Source organism: Cygnus olor, chromosome 4, assembly GCF_009769625.2.
Source record: "Cygnus olor isolate bCygOlo1 chromosome 4, bCygOlo1.pri.v2, whole genome shotgun sequence".
Taxonomy (NCBI): domain Eukaryota; kingdom Metazoa; phylum Chordata; class Aves; order Anseriformes; family Anatidae; genus Cygnus; species Cygnus olor.
Genome location: NC_049172.1, coordinates 10,843,855 through 10,867,550, shown reverse-complemented (window position 1 = coordinate 10,867,550; position 23,696 = coordinate 10,843,855). Strand labels below are relative to the sequence as shown.

Below are 23,696 nucleotides of genomic sequence, written 5' to 3'. Positions count from 1 at the left end.
AGGTTCATTTTCATGCACATCAAATTGAGTTATTGTCAGGGGTTATGTCACTAAGTAATAAGTGGTAAATGTTTTCTTTCCTCTGCTCATCTAATATCATAATTGCTGCTCTTTTGATTGATGTGGGGGAAAAAAAGAGGTATGCATGAGAAGGGTGCTTTACTTTTCCTGTGAATGTCTGTTGTAATTTCTTTTTTGCCTCTCCAAGATCATAAGCTCCACAATAATGCTTCAAAAATGATACTTCTTTAATGTTCTTTTGTATGAGAATAATTATGACATTTTGTAGATATTGCTTAACTGAAAGGGAATGACCTGATGGGATCTTAAATAAAAAGGGCTTAGAAGAATCAGAAAATAATGAAATGGACTTCTGTGCAGAGAACTATTCACATTTTTGTGTAATGTCTTTGGATGCATTAATTTGTTTATGCTACAACTTTAGAATGTGTTATTGAAAATACAACAGATGACAAAAGAGAATTGAGTTTCATTACGTGAATGTAATCATCTCACACTATGTGAATCATCTCAGCCTTTTCTTGTCAAGACCAAGTAAAAGCATTAAACCTATTATAACATCTCTTTTAATATTTTTGTAGGATGGAATAAAAGATGAATGCTCGGTGCTGAAGTTGCAGCTGAAGGAGAGAGACGAACTCATAGCCCAACTTCGCGAGGAGCTGGTAAGTGGGAGAAGCATTATTTTTTTTTAAGTTCATTTGCCTGATAATGTTATTCAAGACCAGAAACTAAAGAAATACAATTTCACACCAGCTGCAGAATAACTAGCCTAAGGCTATGTTAACTATTCAGATCAACGCTGTGAGAGTACTGACTGAATGGTTTTAGGGGCTTGACAGCCTCTGAATTGGCTACTATCTAGATGCACTGCTAGTAGAAGTTTCTTTTAAAAGATTATATGGACAGTTGTCTTACAGTATCATAGAGAGTATTAAAGTAGTCTTACAGTATTAGTGGCAGAGAAGTAGCACAGTACTGTATGCATATGCCAGAAATCTTGAAGGGTCTATCACATTTCCTGGTAAATTGTGAATACTACTTACGGAAGCATGAGCTGTTTCATGTCTACAACACTGTCCAGTAGTTTTTTTTTTTTTTTTTTCCTGCTTAAATAGATGTATTTTTAATTTAAATAAAATAATGAATATTCTTATGCTTGCTGATCTTATATGAGCTACCAAGTCTTGAGTACTACCACTTTAAGATGAGGCAGAATACTCTCAAGTGGCTGAGCGAGGTAAAACAGAAGCCACCCCTATGGCCCTCCGCTACCAAAACCTTGCCACATAAACCCACTACACAATGTCAGGGTCAGACGAGAGATCAGAAACTCTAGCCGTGTGACCGTGGCAAAGTACCACTGCATCTTTTATATACTAACAAAAAATAATTATATGTTTTTACATCAGCACAAACAACTAAGTTTAGCATGGAGTAATATAATGCTGCTGAAGAATGAAAGACTCCTTTGTTATAGTAAGATCTGCAAAATAAATACAGGTCATCAATATTCTTTGTTTCATATTTGGCTACATTAAAAAATGATGTATTATGCAATTATTGTCTAAAATTAAATGACAAAATGGGACATTGGAAACATCAAGCTTCTGCACAATCCTGGAGCATTAATTTTATATCAGCCTCAAAACATATGCTATTAACTGGTCAACAACTTTGTCAGTGTTAAATTGTCCCGTGTTGATACAGTGAGCTGTAGTTATCTGTTGCTGTTATCTGTTGTCAAAGTTCATCTGTGTATATTGCCAGTTGTGGAAAAAAGGCCCATAGGGACTTCAGTTCTTCTGAAGGCATAAGAGGCAGAAAAGTTTGTCTTCCTAGTGTCATGAAATAAGTATTTCCATGAATAAAAGTGAATATGATGTATTTAATCCGTGTTTAACTGACTTCAGTTTTGACACTTTAGGATTTAAAAAATAAAAGAAAACAAACAAACAACAACAACAAAAAAAAACGGAGAGTACAAGTGAGAGTCTTGAGACCACATTTATTGTTTTAAAATTTAATTTTGAAAGGATTCAACATGTCTCATTCACTGCTATTAAATAAAGCATGATTGGGAGATTAAGCTACATTTAAGGTTTATACCCTACTTTAAAAAAAATAAAACAGTGTAGGAGGTGTCCAGAGAATTGGTGGGAGAAAGGGATTTTTTTTGCATCAGGTGAATAATCATGGAGTCAGGATCTTGGCTTTGGCCGTCTGTTTATTTATTTATTTACTTTCAATTTCTCCTGCAATACTACATATCTACAAAAGGTTGGGGGTTTTGTTTGTGAAGGCATGTGTTGTTTTTTTTTTTTTTTTTTTTTTTTGTGTCCCCTCTTACCAGTTGTAAGAGCTGCCAGAATATTGTAGAGCAGCTAAAATGTAAATGACAGACTAGTAGAAGAGCTCACTAAAAACACACTTAGAACTTGTGCCAAAACTGAACATTTTTGGCAGTCTTCTGGAAACAAAGTGACTATTGCTTTGTCAGCATCTGTGGAATCACTACACTAAAGTCTACTTACTTATTGAAGGACTTCAGCAGTCAAACAGGGGAGGCACCCAGTCAGCTTAGGCTTCTTTAATGCTAAGCAGTTCTGGAGCAGCTCTTTCCAACATAGTTTTGATCTTAAGCATCCAAAAAGTCTCACTATACTTATAGTTATTCCCGGGTGTGTCCCTGGTCATAGAATCATAAAGGTTGGAAAAGACCTTCACGATCAACCTTCAAGGTCCATCCATCACGCTACTACCAATGTCACCTGCTAAACCATGTCCCTAAGCAAACCTGTATGAGGCTAAGAATGCGTCTTGAAGTCCTCTGAAAAACAACAGAGGACTTCAAGGACTTTGGTTTGCTTTGGGGGCTTTTTGTGGGGCCGGGTAGGGTAATCCCCAGCTGCTCATCCCAGATTCACCCTCCACCCTGTGGCACACCTGCATGGCTCAATAACCCACTTTGGGCATCATATGGTTGTCAGAATCCCCTTCTTGCATTTCTCTGCTTTCCCAAGAGGAGCCTTCTGCAGTTTGCTCCTTGTTACTGAGGTGCCTGAAGCAGCCCGTGTACTAGATTATTCACTGCATGAATAAAATATTAAAAATATTTCCTTTGCTTATATAAAATTTGCCAAAAGATGATGCAAAACATGCTGTAATGTTCTGTAAATCCCACGGTGATTTATGTGTTTGTAAAATGGTCAGTATTAATATGTCTAGATAAAAAATGTAGAATGGAAATTATTGGCTGATAAAATTGTACATCTTTTCATTTGTCTACAGTATGTTCAGTATGTTGCTGACATGGCAACTGGTGGTTAACTACCATTTTTGTCCTTGTATTTAGAGCAGTCCATGTTCAGAACACTGTCATTCTGAATATGAAAATTTAAAAGTTGTAAAAACAACAACCTGCTGTACTAGATAGGTAGTAGTTCCTCACCAATTGTTTTGTTTGTTCTTTTAAGGATAATTTTGCACTGTAGCCCTTATTAACCAAAAGTGTCTTTCTGTCTGATGAAATAAATATACGTAGGCAGAGCAGTGGAATTGCTTCCTCTGTTCTCTTATTCTGTCCTTAAAAATACTTGCTTCAGGAGCTGGAGGAGAGTGGCCTCCAAGATATCTGGCACCCAAAACTGCTCTAAAGCTCCTGGAAGATGGTGAACTTAAAATTTGGGTTCAGAGCTTTGGCTTTCTCTCAGTGCTGTACTCATTGGTTAAAATGACCTCTTATCCAGAAGATCACAAAACTTAAGTGAGTTCATTATGCAGGTTCTGCTAAAAGGAGTCATTTGCTTGCACTTTTTTTTTTTCTTTTACCTAAAATATGCAAACCAAATGGAAGTCTCTGTTTCCATTGGGCACAGGAAGATGTGTGAAACATCAGCTGTTTCCCATTCATCTTTACATTGAATATCCATCTATATGTATATATTTTTAAAAAATCAATCTTTTTTTCCCAGTGTGGTTTGATAACTTAGAACTACTTTAAATAGAAAATATTTTCATGGTATAGTGACAAAAATAACTGAGTGCTGCCTACAGTAATATTTATTTTACTGCTGTCATTGGTACAGAAGCATTAACACTGAAAAATGACTGCTAACATCATTATCCTTTCACCCTTAATGTCCTTGTGTAACTTGAGTCATGCATGTTGTCCCATTGAAATAAAAAATGTAGTGGGGCAGTTTGGGTGAATTCTGAGTAGAACATGAGGCAAAGTTAAGACAGGTAATGAATCTTTGTTATAGCCCAGCAGTTGGAGGTAGTTTTCTGCTGTGGAGTGGCCTCTTTATCAAATGTTTCTATTTCTTTTTGGCCTCCTTATCAAACGTAAAAAGGAATTTTTACGTTTATGGACTAGCTAGGCACATTGATAGCTAACTGAGCTTTACCTTAAGCTGTAGAAATTAATGCTTTAGTTCCGCATACAGTAGAAGCAGCTTATCAAAACATAACCTCTATTTTTTTCTTTTGTTTTTGCAAATTGTAAATGAGTTTAACCTTCATGTTCAAAATCTATGTTAAGGCATGTGTATGTTTTTTCGAATCATGGAATCATAGATTTTGTTTGTTTTGTTCTATGTCTTTGTGTGTATGTGTTTTTTTTGTTTGTTTGTTGATTTGTTTTGCTTTTTCTAAATATAACTTGTATAATCCTGAAGTGCAGAATGATGGCAAGCTTAGTTCTTTTCTGTGGGCTGATTTCAATAATGGGCAGTTAGCCAGTTGCTGTAGTTTTGAAGGATCGAAATATGAGTTATCCAAGTTTGAAGTGTTACAGAAAGCCTGAGATGCACTTGAATACTCTTGACAAATGGTTTCTGAAGGACACTTCATTTAAGCATAAAAATCACTTCAAAATATAGTTCTGCCGATATAGATGCATTGGAATGTACAGTACTGGAATCACAACTTGTTTTGACAGGCCGAGAATGTGATTTGGCAAAATTAATGGAAATTAATTTTCAAAGAAATAATGAACTCATGGTGAATACAATTTTTGGAATTGTTAGCAAAAAGGAGAAATTTTGATTAGTCCAATCTATTTTATAAACTTAAAAATATAGTCCTCAAATTTTAAAGAAGTGAGATAATCTAATTTGAAAACAATAATTGTCCTTATGTATTAAAAAAAAAAGGTGAAATTCTAGGTTCATCTTTATACTGATTACCCACTCACTTTATGTTCTACTGTTTTGTAGCATTATTTCATGTTGGCTGTTTTCTGATGGGCTATTACACACCCATGGGTGATATACGTAAGAACAGACAGTTGTTAAGTACTTTCAAATCTTCTTTCTTCCTCATATTTAGGAAATACTAGGAGCAGAACAGAAAGAGATTAGATGTATTTAAACATTATTAAAGTGTCAGGCTTCTTTCCCCCTTTTTACAAGAGAATTAATTGTGTATATTCCGGAAAAGACTTATCTCTGATGTAATTACTCTCAGAATCAGTTCTACAAGGCAGACGCAGAGTGTGAAAGTGGCAATATCCTATGACACACAATGGGGATTAGCCTCCGATTCCTTGTCTATGGCAGTCCCTTCGATGTGAAGCTTCTAGTAAGATCTTTAATATTCCTTGGCACTTGAGAAGGTGATTCTGCATATTATTTTAAATCCTTATCACTAACCATTGTCATATTGTGGTGTTTGGCAGAAATAAATGATTATGTTGTTTGTGTAGAGTAGTGTCTTCCAGATATTGCTGAAATGCTGCTCCCAAAGTCATAAAAAGGATGTTGTAGAAATGAGCAAATCCGAAATACAAAAAGTTGTCCTAAGGTCTCCCTTGAGACACAAAGCTTTATGTTCCTTTAATAATAATGCACCACATATGCTTGTCTTTGACACAAGTGTCACGTGTAGACTGACAGCTTTCAGACATGCAGCATTTTACTGACAGATCTTTTAGTAAAAGCAGGCAAATATGACTTGACTTTACTCTGAGATCTCTGAGATCTTCAGTTTTGGGTTTGTATAGGACAAAAAGTAGGTCTCAGTTTCACTTCCTTTTTTCACTTTTTTTTTTTTTTTTTTTTTTTTTTTTTTACCAATTCACATGAACCAGCTATCAAGAAAATATCAAGATATATCGCAATACATAGCTACAGGTTAATTTTAGGACAAATTGAAATGGCAGCTTCTTGGAGATGTGATGCTTCATATGTTGCAATCCATCAGCTTTATGTATTATGGCCAAGAGGAATATGTTATGTGCTTTTAACTGACATATTTTTAGAGATTCAAATTTCACCGTGAATGAATGGTGAATATTAGATTATATTTCCTATGTAGCAACATGTTACTTTGTGCTTGTCTTATTCCATGACTATGTCACATTTGAAGTAGAGTGTTATCTGGTGTCCAAGCTCTGTGGGCTGAGCAGCGGTATCTCACCTGGGGAGCTGGCTGGAGCATTCCTCACCTAAGATTTGCAAAGGGAGTTTTGGTCATGCAAAACAGGATTTGTACCAATACTTAGTGGGTAATTGAAGTAAAGCTAAATCAATGTAGCATTGTAAATACTAGCAATAAAAGATATGAGGAAGGCAGCAAAGCACCAGTGTCATTTTTGTATAGTTTTGATCACTTAATCAAAATGTATGTGGGGGCACACACACATGTACTGTCTCTATTATTCAGTATGTTTCTTGGTAGTTACTTTCCACTCCAGAATAACTAATATTTTGATGCCAGAGCTGCTAAAAACACAGAAATTTCCCGTTGCTCGAAATGGCCATATATTCCTGATATTAGATACATTCTCAAAGCATTACTTATTCCAGTTTACATGAATGTGTCTACAAGATATGGTTTTCTGTTGGTATCATCCACTGACATGCTATTAAGTTATTTGTATTTATAGGAGTGAAAAGAGAAGTAATGTTGCTTAAAAACAAATACATGTATGCTGGAAAGCTTGTTTTGCTTAAGATCAGCAGTTAAATTTGTATGTTAACCGCTTCTGTATGTTGCTAAAGGCATCTGTGTGACACATTCTTACTGCAGCCATCTGATGTGGATGAGTTTCAGATTAATACATGCTTTATTCTCAGTGTTGCACAGAAACGCTTAATGAATCAGCTGGTACTGCTGCTTCTTTCAGTAACTAATTTTCTGTTTGAGAAAATATTTTTGCTTTTGAAGATGTAGGGGTGTCTGTCTGTGCAATTCACTAGAGACCTAATATAAGAAAAATGGTTTGCTTCTTTTTCAGTTATAAATTAGTGTCTTGTCCAGTTTTCCTTGCTGTGCTGGGCATGATTCATGGAAATGTCTGAGCATACAAATAGGTATAGCAAACATCACAAATGAAGAATCGTCTGTTTTTTAACAGCAAAAATATCACTTTGGTTAAAGTTCTAGTGAAGTTCTGTAAGGGAACTACGCTGTTTTCATCCTCAATTTTTCTATAAATTAGCTGAATATTTTTTCCTTCACTCACAGTATATTCATGCATTTTAAGACTTTACATATTTTAATAGATATATAAATGTCCGTTACATAATTTTATGTCCATAAATGGGCACCCCTCTTCAGGTGCTCTGTTTTCTTTGAGACAAAATCTGCAATGATTTTAAGTGGCGTTAGAGCTGTAATATGTGTTTGGAGTTTTACTGTAACTTTCACAGAAGGATATTGTTACTGCTGCTTACCCGATCGATCCATGTGAAGTATTAACTATGAAATTAGGAATAAATTTATGTTTTTTCTTCCAGTTTTTGGATAGCAAAACTGTTCTTTCCTGGCTGCTTTAGGTTGATTTGGTTTAGAGACCAGGAAGGATAGCAGGCAAGAGATGAAATTTTCCCATGACATTTTCCAATGCTTGGGAGACGTGAATGAATGGAATAAAGTATTGGTGGTCTCCTGGATTTGAGCAGCTAATCAACACCTTGGATGTCCTGTGTTATTTTTGCTAGGATGTAAGAGAAGGACGCTGATGTTACATATCTCCTGGAAATGGTGCTATTTCTTTAGCAGATTTTATATAAAATGTGATTTTCTTGTGCACAGTAGAAATCTGACGGTTTTTGTATCAGAAGGAGATAGGCTTTGGCCACAGTCCCAAGTCTCTTTCTTCCATCCAGCTCCTCTACGTTTGTGTTCTACATTTGCAGTTTTAGGTCTTGCTTCTTCTGTTTTGATTTCCTTCATCTTTCTTTGTCTTTTGAAATATTGTTCCCTCTTCCTTTCTATAAAAAACAATGCACAATGTACATTTATTTTGGTGTCCCATGCATGTTTCATCCACAGTTTAAGATTGTGGACTTGATGCCTGTTTCCAGTTTCTGGTTCTATTATTTTCAGGCTCAGTATTCTGGCCAATGTTCAGCTGCAATGCCTTTGACACTGTCCCAATATAACTAGAAGGGAATGGATTCTGTGGCAAAGCATTTAAACTGGAGTTTTGGTGAGACAGACAGTGGTCTATCCAAATGCTTTGGATGCCCCATCCCTGAAGGTGTTCAAGACCAGGCTGGATGGGGCCTTGGCCAACCTGATCTAGCCTATGGCAGGGGGGTTGGACTTAAATGATCTTTGGGGTCCCTTCCAACCCGAGCCATTCAATGATTCATCACCCTTCAGGAAGGAAGCATATTACAAGACTATACACAAAAACCTGACTAGACTTATACCAGAAAGTTAGTTTACAAATTGTACTTTCATTGATAAATTATTTTTAAAATATATTACTTAAGTAATCTCCTTTCATATTTTAGCTTCTTTCATCATTTAACTGGATGAGTTGTTATACTCCTCTATACCTCAATTTAGAAGAAAATAAGGTAATATATGGTCATCATCAGAAAATCAAATTAAAGAACATCAGAAAATCAAATCAAAGACAATGATCTCACTGGCGTTTAACCACATACTACATTTAAATCACAAGGAAAAGAAAATAAGTTACTGGTTAATACTAAATGAAATTAATCTCACACATTATACTTTTTTTTTCTTTTTTTTTTTTTCCTGGGGTGTTAAATTCTGAGTATCTTCTCAGTAGGTTGCTTTGGATAGCTAATACAATAAAAAGCAATAAACTGTTGCTTACCAGTCTTTGTTCAGCACAGAATATAGATTGAAAATATTTCTTTTCTTCCTTTTTTTTTTTTTTTTTTTTTTTTTTTTTCCCGGAGCTATTGTTTATGAATTATTCAATATGTTTGAAATGTACTTAACATATTTCAGAGTTTTCTGGCAATAATGCACGACATTTGTCTTACGTTTTCCAATTTGACTTACAGATTATATTGTTTTTCTCAAAGGGAGCTCTCATGATTTACCAGAAGAGTAATAGAGTTAGCAGGCTGTATTATTTATCAGAATTCACTGGTTATCAACACAGGCCTTTATAAGCCAGACTTTCTCAGTGCGTTATTTGTGCTTCAGCTTACAAATGAGTGTTTCACCAAACATTGCTAGTTGTGCAGTAGTGTTCTGTCTCATTACAGTTTTGGAAAGAACAAGTGTATCTATTGTACTAATCGTGATGGTGATGAGAAGGAATAAATATACTGTCATATTGTGAACTTGTACCAGCGTATTTGCTGTGCTTCTGGAAGAGTTCAGGTTAATAGGCTGGAAAAATAAAAAATGGTGCAATTAAAGGATGATCTAAAGCAGTGGGAGAGCTCATTGTTGCTCAGCTGAGATGCATATTTATTATACTACTTGCAAAAGCAGAGTTATAGATTTTGAAGGAAGGGTTACATAAAGAGGATGGGGGATTTTTTAGATTGTCACTAGGCCTACCTTCTAAGGCCACTGCAAATGTAGGTATACTCAGCTTATAGAACTTGCTATGCAAATGATCCTTACTAGCCAGTGTGAATAAGCAAGATTAGATCAGTTTCTGGCATTTTGTGGAATTTATTTTGTTGCATCTTCTTCAATTTATGGAAATGGAATTCAGTTCCTAAGGGACAGCGATCTTTGCTTTTTATCTCCCTTCAGTTCAGAATCACTGGAATGATGCCTTTCTCTCTATCCTGCAGTAGCTTATTGAGACATCTTCACTAGTACTATTTGATCTTTAATTGTCAAATCGGAGTTAGTAGCATGTGTGTGTTTCTTTTGACTTTTCGGCTCTTAAAACGTGGACCATTTTGCTTAGCCAGAAAAATTTAAGTAGTATCCAGCTAGAGGGCTTTTTTTTTTTTTCACATACATTGTTATTACTGAACTTTTTTTTTTTTTTTTCTTCTGCAAAATCAAATAAGAGAGAGAGGAAAGGAATGAGATCCTAACTAGTAAGGTGATGATAAACTGGGAAATGCAAAATATACATAACTTGTAGGGAATCAGGAAAGTGCATGTTACATGCACATCATATTATCTGTCTTCACAGAAAGGAAGAACCCTGACAGAGTGGCAAAAGGTTATGTCTTTAAAAATTTCTAGAATCTATAGATTCTAGGAAAATGTTTCTTAAATCTTTCTGATTTAAGTGTCTGAACATAAATCATAGTTTTTTATTATTTATTAACATTTTCATATTTTAAGCAGCGTTGTGCTTATTAAAAACACAATTCTTCTCTCATATGTGTGTTGCCCAAAAAATCTAGTTAGTTATCAGACTCCTAGCACGTCTTCTAATTATATCTGATGTCAAACTGTTATTTAGGAACTTATAGAAAATAAGAACTTATAAGAATATATAACTTATAAGAAAATAGGAACTTATAAGAAATTTTAAAATCTGGATTTAGGCCAGGATAAGGAATCGAGACCATGTGGAATACGTTGCTGAATAATATTTTCACATTAGTGGATAAGATGCAAATAACGCTTTATCACCTGGGAAAGATGCCAACAATCCAGGTTAATGTTAAATTCTGAGACTGAGGCACTAACATCTATTAGAAACTACCATCACAAACAACATATTTTCTACCAGATACTATAGTGTTTCCTTCTCTAGATAGATTTACATATTTAAAATAAACAACAGAAAAAGGAAGGCTCAGGACAGACCTCTATTCTCCTATATCTACTGCTTTGCCTGTAAGTAAAATGGAATAAAGCTCATATATAAATATATATATATAATATATATATATATATATATCAGGGATAGCCTGAGTAAGTACAGTATACAATGTTGAAATAGGATATATCTTTAAGGAAATAAGACATAATTTTAAGAATAGGACTCTTAAGGAAAAAAAAATGTTTGTACAAATATTTTTCGTGTAAAGGGCATGTGACAGTAAAAAAAATGAAAGTAGATGAAATGATACAAAAATGAGAAAGAGGAAGTGGAAGATGTACCAGTGTAGGTTTTTCAGCATTCTATGAGTGATTCCAGCTCAGAATTTTGGCACTGCATGGGATCATGTAACACGTTGAGGTGAGAAGAGGCGGCCTAAGTTTCTCCATGGTGCACCAACTGGATGTTTCTGTGCCTTGTAACAATGAAACAATCACTCTTTAAAATAAGACTTATTGGATCCCTCTTCAGATCCTTTTTCAGGTTTTTCTCACTTCTTTTCCACCGCTTTGACTAACCCAAATTTTGAAATTCGTAGGTTCTTTGTGACATAACTTTTTTTTTTTTTTTTTAATAACCATTGTATTCAGTATGCATAGAGAGGCAAAATGGTTATGTCCTGCTGTTATAATTCTAGTGATCAGTATGGGCGATCCATTTGCACAGAATGCTATGTAGTTTAATCATCTTTGGACTTAGCATAAAAGATAATTAACAGAAAGGACATCTCAGGCTAATGAAGTTTATCAGAAATAAGTTTGTTTAGAAAGATAAGGAAGTTATTAACCTTTCCCAGGAGAGTAGCTGCCTCCTGCCCCTCTGGCTACTAGTATACAGGGAGAGGACTTTTATGTATGCTTTCTTAATATGCTTACACTAGTGCACACTAAAAGCATCAAATAAAATGTTAATAAAAGTTAGCTCATTTAGTTAGCTGAACATTTCTACATAACTATATTGTACCATATGTCTAACCTATGGAACAACATCTTTCAAAGGGGTCTTAATAAAGGGCCTTACACTTGCAGGCTACACGAGTTTAGCTTTGTGAATGCCTAGCATTTCTTGATCAGTTTTCTTGTTAATGACTTCAGGCTGTATAATTACAAATGTTTATTGGTGAAGAATATTAAGGAAGTGTCCACCCCAGTTACTTTACATTTTGTTACGATTTTCTCATCTGTTTTTCATAGTTCTGTTAATTGTTGCCATCTCTTTTGTGTTTTGTAGTGCTAGAGTCTTTGTACTTGTATACACTGACATGAGTAAGTACAACATAGAATAATAACGTTCCATAACCCTGTAGGCACTCAATGAAATGTAGTAGTTCCTGCATTGTACTATAACTTTTAACTTCATTCTTCTCTTCAAATTACCGTTAACAAATATCCTCTCCATGGCAAAGCAAAAACCTGTGAATTTTTCAGTGCAAGACTGAATATATTTGAGACTGAAATCAGAGTTGATATACCCTTTTTCTGTGCAAAACTGTGTGAAATGAGAAGAGGAAGGAAAGCTCTCATTTCCTCTCATGATTTACCTGTCAATAAGACCTATGTCTTTAGCTGATGCACAAAAGTGTAGCTACTTGATGTGCTGATGAGCCTTTCTGATTTACAGCATGTCCTGTCATGGAATGCCTAGAGGGGAAGAGTGTAAGTATCCATTTTGTAGAATAATAGAATGCTTCATTTACTTAATAACATGCTTTAATAGACAGGTATATTAGTGTAATACTTGACATATAAAGATTGTTTGCAGCTTACTTTATTGTTTGTTAGATCAGATTGTGCACTTTAATTTAAGGAAGATTTGTGTACTGCACTGTAAACAGAGCAGTGCAAAAAAGGCTAATGTTACCTAAGTTGCATGTCTCCCTATGATTAGTGCTGTGAACTCCTGAAACAAATAAGCAAAAGAAAGATGTACTTCTGACAGCAGCCTGGAAAAAACAAACAAACAAAAGTCTGACAATGGCACCTGCCATCTTACATGCACAACTCCCCCCACCTTTATTTGTGTAGAAAATTTAAAAACAATCATTCTGAAGTGAAATAACAACAGTGTTCACATGGTAAAAATTAAGAAGAAAATAGTATTATTTGGAAGGTTAGTAATCCTTCTTTTCTGTGAAACTTTTTTGATTTATGGTAACTGAAGTACACAATAGAAGCTATGAAAGGACAGTCACAAAATCAACGAGAATGATAGATGGCCTTTAGGGAAGATTTGAAAAAAATGTGCTTGAATCCTAGAGAAACTTTAATTTCTGTTCACAAAGTCATCTGTTGGAGGTGATTATTACTGCCCCTTTCACTGAAAGTGCTGTGAATCCTGTAATATTGTTGTCACCCAGAGGAATCAGAAATGCATTAAAAAACATTTAAGCTCCAGCGAAACTTAGGTTGGAAATGACTTTGAGTGGTGTTTAGGCACTTGCATCAGCTTGCAGGTATGTTTCTGTTGTTCTGAAAAAATGTTTTATCAAGTCAGAATATGTGACTTTTGACAGAGGAGTTAGCAAAAACCTGAGTATAGTAGGTAATTTGTTTGTGAGAAAAGTAATTGGAGACCCCTTTTATTGCTGACTCTCTTGATGATGGGATATTATAGTTGTATATATACTTCCATATTATGTCTACCCAGGCATAGGGGAGAGAATGAGAATGAAAGAAAAAAAAAAGGGTTTATGCTCTGTTGTATCTCTCACTTTCCATGGTCATCCAAAGGAGTCTCACCCTGCCAAAACTGTATCATTATATTTATGAATTTGGTAGTCTACAATTTTACTGTCAAGAAAAGAAAGAAATATATGTATTTCCTCTTGGGGCAGAGACAGTTAAAACACCAAGAGCAAAGTGCAATTTTATACTTTAATAGACAGGGTGTTTTGTGTATATATACAGAATATATTGTAATGAGTATCCAGAGAGATATAAAGCTAGCTCAGTATAGAGAGATGTGCAACATGGTGTCACAGGGGTTTAAAACAGTACATTACCCTTTAAGCTTTAGAAGACAGAGTTCCAAATGATCATCTGAGACGCCCCTGCAGTCTATTTAACACAATTTTTTTATTCATTTTTGTAAAAAAAGAGTACAGTTGAATATACCATGTCATTCAGACCATTCTTTTAAAATATCATTAAATATAGTGGTAAACTCCACTTAAACCACTGTATGGACTTCTTCAATAGGGGTGAAAGCTTGGCAATACTAGGCTTTTCGTGTGCAGTCCCACAAGGGTTTAGTACTTTTCTACAGCTGACTTCTAGAAGTGAAATTGATAAGTTTTATCTCCCTGTTGTCAAGATACATAGATTCTAAAAAATTTCTGTGCAACCCTTTATGTAGCAAATAATATTTATTGAAAAATATTGTTGTTTTTGTTTATTGGGTTTTTGGAAGAGCTCATTTTCATTTCAAGTAGGACTAGGAAGAACTGGTGGAGTATTGAGATTCTTCTGTAAGGCCATCCATTACACAACAAGCAATTTTTTTCTTAAATTAACTTTTCTTTTAGAGCATCTGTGAGAGCAAGGCTAGCTTTTGAATTTGCTCAGATGAAAATCCAGAAGAGCACCTCCAGGTCAGCAATGCAGGTCTAGTGGTTTTAAGAACCTTTTATTTCACTTTTATGACTAAATTAACACACAGTTAACTTTATGTTAAAATTGTCCTGAAGGTCTCAAAAAGGGAAATATGTAGATTCAAACTTGCCTTGTTTCAGGACAGAAATAATTTATCAGTCAGAAATGGGGTTAAATTCAAAATCGAAGTCAAAAAAATCTGTTATTTCAGTTTAAAGTTCTTTGAAACTTTCAGAATTAACTTCAACATCACTGTTTATTTATTTTTATTTTTTTTTTCTCAGAGTCTGTGCTAGTTCATTGATTAACAGCAAAATTCTTTGTTATTAGAACAGTGATCTGTAGCCTAAGTTGTCTGTACTGCTTATGGCATGAGTCTCTAAATGTTTGTTTCTGTACTATCAAGTAGCATTTACCAGCGTCAGTAGGAATGGATCTAAAGTTTGTTAACAGTTGGTTCTGTTGATCCCGTATCCATCTGCAGTGTCCAGAGGGTTTACTCCTAAATCTCATCCTCTGGACTGGGCCCTCATTAAGAGTTGAAGAGCACCGAGTGTGTTCCTCAAAAACATATTTTAATTCAGTTTTATCTGACAGGAGCTGAGTTCATATGCTAATGGGCCATTAACTGGTATGAACCACATTGGGAATTCTCATTTAATTGGGAATTTTCATTTTGAAACCCTGTCTGAACTCAAATGTCCATGTGCATATACCCTTGGCTGGTTCAGATTTTGGTGACTTGTTTTGTGAACTGAATGGTATGGGTATGGTCTTACATTTGGAAGCATGTATCATAGAATAAAGTGAAAGTGAACTTCTTCGGTCAAAAGACTAAAAGGAGATGATCTTTTTCTCTTGGGGCTATGATACGAATTGGATGTACTCAAATGCTTCTTAGATGAGCCACTTAGATATAGTCCCATATATGGTTGGTTTTAGTTTTTAAGGTGAACTGAAATGGGTTGTTTGCATAACTTTATCACATGATGTATAACTTCAGTAAGCACTGAAAGTGTTTTTCTCTTCAATATTTGAAGAAATAAAGGTTATGAAATGCTCTGTTGGTGTTCCAAAGTTTCCTTCTTTCTGTAAGAGGTGATTGAAATTAACTCCATGTTTTGCTGCTTTTCAGTGACTGTAAATCCCTGAAAGAAATAAAGAAAAAAAAAATCCTTCCTTACAGCATCTAATCAGTTTATAAAAATCCAGCTAGTCACATTATTCTCACATTTATGCTATTGTGATATCATCAGTGTAGATCTAAAGAGAGAATGGGACTTTGAATATGGGGTGATAGCGTAAAATTTTGCTGTTAATCAATGAACTAGCACAGAATTCATTCAGTTCTCTCTGATTATTTCTGAATGATTCATCATATTAAAAACCTCAGTAGTTCTACAGTTTCCAACAGGCAGATACCAGTCACTTCTAGAAGTTGATGACAAAAATTCTGTTTGATTAGGTCATATTTTTCCTGTGTGATTACAGATACAAAGAAGAGAAATTTGCTGTGGAAAAGATTTATACTGCTATTTTGTGGTAATGATGGGGCTCTGCTCCCATTTAAACTCCATTTCATTCAAATAGCTCTGCCTTCTATCTCTATCAATGTTGTTTCTCATTGTGCATTTCCTCTGTGTACATTGATTAAATAGATCTTTTGTATCTTTGTTCTGTTTACATTTCTCAAAAATTTGGAGCCAAAATCTGATTTCTGTGTTTATACTGATTGATGCTTAATTCCAAAAGTGATGCTGTGTGTAGAATAAGTTGCTGTTTAGCATAAATTGGGGAATACATGTGTTCAGATCTTAAGCAGAAAAAATAAATCAAACCAAGACCTTGAATAACCAAGCATTGCTTAGTTTTGATTGGGGATACTTATATTACGGATTGGGACATCCAAGTGTAAATGTCTGTCTTCAGTCTTTGAGTTACTAACTGAACAATCTCTTTAAGACCTGGATATACTGGGGGTTATATACTGGATATACTGGTTCAACAGAGGGTCACCAATATGGTTAATGGATTAGAGCACATCTCCTATGAAAAGAGCCTGAGAGAGCTGGGACTATTCAGCCTGGAGAAGAGAAAGCTCAGGGAGGATCTTATCAATGTGTATAAATTCCTGAAGGGGCAGGGGGCGAAGAAGACAGAGCCAGGCACTTTTCAGTGGTGCCCTGTGCCAGGACAAGAGGCAATAGGCACAAACTGGAACACAAGAGGTTCCGTTTGAACATCAGGCAGCACTTCTTTACTGTACGTTTGACAGAAAACTAGCAGAGGTTGCCCAGAGAGGTGGTGCAGTCTCCTCACTTGGAGATCTTCAAAAGCCACCTGGACATGGTCCTGGGCAATCTGCACTAGGTATCACTGCTTGAGCAGGGAGGTTGGACCACATGACTTCCAGAGGTCCCTTCCAACCTCAACCATTCCGTGATAAAACAATTTTAAGGAATTCACTGAGCTTCTCACACCTGCAACATGCTTTATGTTTACTAGAACTTGGGGGAAATTAGGCATCAGGCAGTTTGGTTTATTTCATTTGGGTAACTTGAACTGAATCTCCAAGCACCTAAAGAACTGTGTTGAAAGTTTTGGTCTTACTGCATTATTCACAGCTCTGAAATGGGAGGTTATGCTCTGGAGCATGGTCAAGGATTTAGCTTAACATTTCTCAAACATTAGAAACATTCGATTATGAAGAAAGTGAAATAACTTGTGTCTTAGGACACAGTTGTTCTGTTCATTACAAAATGCTGTGTCACTGAAAGACCTACGTATATTTTTTACACATAGACGTTAGTGGTAGTCTTAGGAGGACGTGTTTTGGGAAAGGCTTCAAAACACAGTCATTTCATTTCTTATGTGCTTTAAGAACACAGAAATACATTTGAAATACACATATGAGAATTCATATTAACCTTTATAAAATTAAATGAAATAGTTTCAATCTTCAAACTGTCATTTTGCTAAGATATTGTTATCATTTAAAGGTGATGGTGCTGGTGTGCTCATGTAGTTGTGAGTTATTTCTTTTTACAAAAGGTTAAGGAAAAAATAAAGTTTTCTCTCTGTTCCCCATGTGTTGGATGCTGTTTACTCAATGGTATGTTTTCTCAATATTTCATTTTTCTTGAAACTGGCTACTTTAAAAATATTTAAATTATGCAAGGTTGAGTAAGCTGAACATATAGTACCTGGAAAGAATTGCAGATTTTCCAGCTTTTTTCTTACCTATGGCATGGGTTGTTAGTGCAAGCTGGCTCTGCGTCTTAAACACTAAAAAGGAAAAATGTATTCTTATTTTACAAGTAGAGAAAGAGAAATCTACTGAATTCTAGTGCTTTTATGCAGGGGGCTAGGGGTGGACAAGTAGTTGAAGAGTGTGGTTCTGTGGTGGAATTTGCTGAAGACTGGCAAGGGAACCAGATAAAATATTAAGTAATTGTTATAGGATTTATTTATTTATTTATTTATTTTTGCTGTTATACAGGATTGCTAATTGCCAGCTCTCAAACTAGAAATATAGTTACAGAGGCATTATCACTATATATTGCTTTTCTCAGTCCTGTCCTTTGAAGCTGTTTTTTCAAATAGTATTTCACTGAAATAAAAAAACGTGAATGAAATCATGAATAGACTCTATGTTTTACTGAGAGGTTGAAAAAGCTATCTGTGTAGCATATAATACCTAGCATTAAGTACTATCACAAGCAGGAAACTTGTGATTTTTCAACTGACATTAAATGGGATATTGTTAATGACAATTTATATTAAATATATACAGTGGTACTGTATTACTGCAAAATGAGTTAGTGGGATAGAAAATTGTCTTCCCATTAAGTGATATTTTCCATTTAGCCACTTGTTACTAAGCAGAGCTGACTATCCTCACACTGTTCCAACAGTTAATTTAATGTATAAAACATTAGAGTCTTATTTTTGAGATAATTTCATAAATGTTTGCTTTAATGCTCACAAATGCATTTCTTTTTCTTTATTAGTGTAGAAAGCATTATAAAGAAATATTATTAAACTATACCCATATCTGAAGATTACTGGAGATATTTATGACCAAACTCCACAAGTCAAAAGACCATGATTATGGAGTTAAAGAATAAAAACTGCATTAGACTGCAACCTTTGACTTCATGCTTGTACAGGTCTACTCATCTAGTACAGTGAATTAAAGTCCAAATTGGTGTACCGTTAAACCCTTTGAGATGTGTTTTGCAATTCATAGGGTATTGTTGCTTTGAAACTTTGTTGTGCTCCTACAGTTTCTCTTCTCTGTAAAATTATTAAACTTAATTTTATATAACAGAAATTCTAATTTGGATCCATTTACCTTCAGTCAAAATCTCTTATGCCAGCAGAGCTTGCTCTTTGAGCGGAATGGTGTTCACGGCAGAGTTTTTATTGCACCATGAGTGTGCAGAAGTCTCTAAAGGATAAGTTGGATAGCTGGATCTGCTGAGTGCAGCTGACTTCTACCTACAGCAGCAAACTAATATATGATGTAAAATTAACTGATGTTACTTTACATTCCATGTATGCATAAGATGCATAGGTGCAGGTTCTGTCAGCAAGGGCTGACTGCTTCTCTCATGATGCTGTGAGCTGTATCAATGTTAACCACCCAAACTAACCAGCTGGCTTATTTATCAGCGTAAATGCAGTCATAGCAAAGGCCATGATGCACAGTATGCAGGTCCATCCGCTTCGGTAAGAAACTGCTTTCTTAACTAAAACACAATCTCTGAGGAACAGGTTAGTTAGTTGCTACTGAAAAGCTGCTGAACTCTTCACACTGTGTCTTGGATCTTCTATGTTGCTACCTCCAGACGGCAAATGGGATTTCAGGGGGAGCTGATAACTAACAAAGCAAGCAAAAGAAGTAGAACGTTTTTAAATTGGTTCTTTTCCCAGTAATGTTACTGTTTTTTCTGTGTATGAAGAGAAATTTCCTTGTTACAAGAAATTAGTCTGACTATAGCACAGAATACAGGGTGCTTATAGGAATTAAATTCTTTCAGTGGCTATTTGCTGCTAGTTCAAAGACGAAGAGCATTTAATAGCACTGGAAAAAAAGACATTTTTAAGGACAGTTTTTGTGATAAAGTATCATAGCAGTTTAAGACCTTTTCATATACTCTGCACAAAAAACTAGTGGGGAAGAACTATGCATGGCAACTAATTTAGTTCAATTACAGTCAAATAAGGGAAAAAATATATTGGAAATTAAGGTATAGTTGATCAGTTGTTCAGATGTTTCTGTTTTATGGTTCTGAAGATGATATGTTTCATTCAAGGTACGCAACTTGTATTAGTGTCTTTTGGTATCAGCAAAAATATTTTGGGTTATTCTGTGACAGTTAAGTATTTAATGCTATGAGGATCATTCTTGACTGTGGTTTACAAAGATGAATGCATTTTTTTTCCTTGTTTCAGCTCTTGGGAAACAAATTCTGAAATGAAAGTCTATATTATGAAACTATACATTTTCTTATTTACTGAACAGTATGAATAGCTCTTTTTAATCAAAATAAGCCCATTAAAATATATATTTTTTTTCAGAAATGTTTAGAGTGGTTATACAAGCACCTGTTGTTACTTCTGCTATTTTTTCCACAGAAGACTTGATTATTATTTATTTACCTTACTTCAATAGAGAGGGACTATCTGTGAGTAGACTACCTGTATTAGAGTGTGGATGTGCAGTAATCAACAGCCTCTATTTTGAGGAGCTGAAACATCAGAATTCAAAGTATTTTGGTCAAGGTGTGCTATATCTCTTTCACTTACCATATTAAAGACTTATCTAATTTTGGAAGTTTAATAAATTACCAAATAGTATCTGTAGCAAGCAATTAAATGTGATCAAACTGATTTTGCTAGGGAGGTATTAAAACATGTCCTTATTATCTTATACGGATAACAAGGTTACTGCAATGTGGGGAAGGGTAGTTTACAAAATTATGAATGAGACAGCAAATATATTTTGCCACTAAGAGATAAGTAGAGAAACACAAGGAAGTTATCTAACAGGCGTGTTTCTGGATACTTAAATTTCTTACATCTCTGCAACTTTCATACTTTCTTGTAACCTAAAAAGAAATAACATTTTGACATTTTAGGTCTCGTATTCCACATGGAGAAAGCAAAATAGCCTGCTTTGTGACATACAACAAAAAAACAAACATTTTGTTTTACTGGCTTATTTCTCTTCCAAAAAGGAAGTACCTGCTTCCAAACACATTTGTCATGGAATGAAAATAAGACTTTTTCATATTATAAGCTACATATAAAATACTGTCTTCCAGATGAATAACTCAACATTATTTGTACAATGACATCTGTGAAATGACTATGTTAACCATATTCAACCAAAATAATGTATTTCATATTCTCATTTAATGACATTAGTGCTCTCTCCTTTATCAGAGAAATGTCAGAAATTATTGGAGTTTATTTTCAAAAAGCATTACTGATATTGTAAGTATGTTAAAGCAACATCCAATGTCTAAGACAATGACAGAGTCAATCGTATGCAAAAACTCTTCTTTATAATAAACCAGATGTTAAGCTAAAACTGAAAACTAAGGAAGCTTATGAGCAGTCCCATACCTTCCTCTGTGTCATTTGCTACTACAGCAAAGCACTTGAGCATTTCAAGTGATTTAAATATGTACTGTGCTTTTCTTCTAATAATTTTAATTATGCATAACCTTCAAATTAAACATATGTTTAAGTTCTTGCTCAGAAATAGACTTTAGTTTCCCTGAAATTTCATTGTAAGGTATAGTGCCTGCTCCCTTCTAATGCTTGCACCTTTCTCAGTCAGATCATAAAACGAAAAGGATATAAGAACAATAACTTATAAAAATCTGAGAACAGTCATCATTTGGTTCAACTGAAAGGTTTGTCTCATACAGTGTCCTGTCTCCACTAGCAGTCAGTAGCAGATACCTTGGGAAAGATGGTAAGAAAGGACAAATACCACACTGTTGGTTTTCGCAGTGTAGCTTTGCATTTTGCAGTAATTTGGTGTTTGGGAACTTTCTGAGTTGAAGTTTTATCTTTGTTATTTGTAAACACTGAGATTCTTTTTTTCTTTGCCAAATCTACCAAATGAATTTTTGAACCCATCTATGCTTTCTACATTCACAGTATCCTCTGTCAATGAGTGGTATTATTTAACAGCATGTGTATGTGTAGAAATCCCTCTTTTATGTTCTGCTTACCACTTGAGCATTCCTCACAATTTGTGAATGGTAGGAAACACCAGAGGGTGAAAGCTAGCAGCTGAATAATATCTCGGTCTTCACACATGTGGTTGGTTGCTGTAGGTATTACACTTTTGTCAATCAATTTTACTGAATCTGACTGCAGAATCTGCTTCTGGGAAGGAAGGCTTTTTCCCACTTTCCTTCTTCCTGTCTAATTTAAGGGGTAATGACTGAACAGCGTCAACGTGAGTATAATGGAAAACTGATACAACAGTAGTAAATACTGTGTGCTCTTGTATCAAAGAGCTGATCTAGCTCATTGTGTGGCCACATAAGTGCTAGATGGGATGTTAGAGATGCAGTGTAAATGAACAGCCATACATTGGGGGTTTGGGAGAGAAGAGTAAGGACAGACAAGGATGCCTCATAGGGTGATGTGAAACTCATCCATCAGTCCAACGTAAACATCAGATTTCTAAGTAGTAATAAACTGTCTCTTCTCACTGATATGCAGAGCAGTGCTACTCTTTTATATCAGTATGACACAGACATTTATAGGTTGCCAGTCTTTCTAAAGTTCATATTCAGACAAGTCATATATCGAGATGCTTCTCCTATAGTTAAGAGAAGTCTTCAAGTTACAGAGTTTCTTTAACACTCTGCATACTGAAGAAACCATCTGTTCATTGAGGTCACCTTTCAAGGTTTCCAGTATTGTCTGAGATGAACTGGTTATTTTTTTGATTCATCAGTTTTTTTTTCCAGATGTATTCCTAAGTGCTTGGAGATCGTTTCCCTATTCTCTCAATTTCACGTGTTCGTAAACATCTGGACTTTCTTCACTGTAGGCATTATCTGAAATGGTACTATGTGTTGTATTTTGGCTTCAGAAAGTCTCATTGCAGAGTGCAATTACAAAGACTGGTTTTGCTGTACCCCACTCCATATCTGTCCAGCAAGTCTGTAAAGACATGGCATTAGCAAAGTCACTGGGTATTTAGAGATGTCAGTGGTTTAGTTAAACACACTGATCTTCATAGAGGCCAAATAAGAGAAAAGCAAAGCTGTGCTCTGTCTAGCAGACTGAACTACAAAACAAATTCGTCTGGTATTTTCACTGTTTGTTTATTATATACAAGACAAAAAGAAAAAAACAGTAGACTTATATTGACTGTAGATAATCTATTTCTAGATCTTGAGCATAATAGAATTAAATATGAACAAAGTAAATTTCCTAAAATATTGCAGTTATCCATATTTTATAAACTGTAAAAAAATCTGATTAGTTCATTCATTTTTAATCCCTTTTTTTAATATACTGTTAACCTAGATACAGATATTTATTTATTTATATACATATGCAAATGCTTTAAATATCACTTTATATTCCTACCCAAAAGGCCATCAATATTCAGCATGACTAATTTTTGTCGCTTTCCATTTCCTTGCTTCTATTAATATGGAATTAAGAAATTAACACTGACTCTACGGGTAATGATATGTACTAACATGTCTCATAAGTATTCATATGTTCTCCCAATATATTTTTAATCTTCCTCCAGATCTGCAGATGAGAATGAAGTATCAGTATTAGCAATTCACTGTGATATGTCTCTTATAGGCTGATGATGCTGTGCATTTAAATTAGGCTTAGAAATGTTTATTATATTTTGCAATGACGATGTTGTATATGCAAAACAATATTGCTCGTATCAGGTGCTTCCTTTACGCTCTTCCCAAGAAGACCATACGGAAGACCGTATCAGGTCTTCCTTTACGCTCTTCCCAAGAAGCCCACTGGAAGTCTCCCAGGTGGTCCCTAATGGAGCA

The 23,696-nt window shown here is 35.0% G+C and overlaps 1 protein-coding gene across 4 annotated transcripts in view; it reads left to right on the top strand.

The window, feature by feature from the left end:
- The window catches only part of CCSER1 (coiled-coil serine rich protein 1), a 672,229-nt gene that overhangs the window by 374,701 nt on the left and 273,832 nt on the right, over positions 1 to 23,696 (top strand). For all 4 annotated transcript variants that reach the window (XM_040555665.1, XM_040555666.1, XM_040555667.1 and 1 more), the window contains exon 8: positions 603 to 686. In XM_040555665.1, the coding sequence (XP_040411599.1) occupies positions 603 to 686 (84 nt within the window). The remainder of the gene's footprint in view (positions 1 to 602; positions 687 to 23,696) is intronic.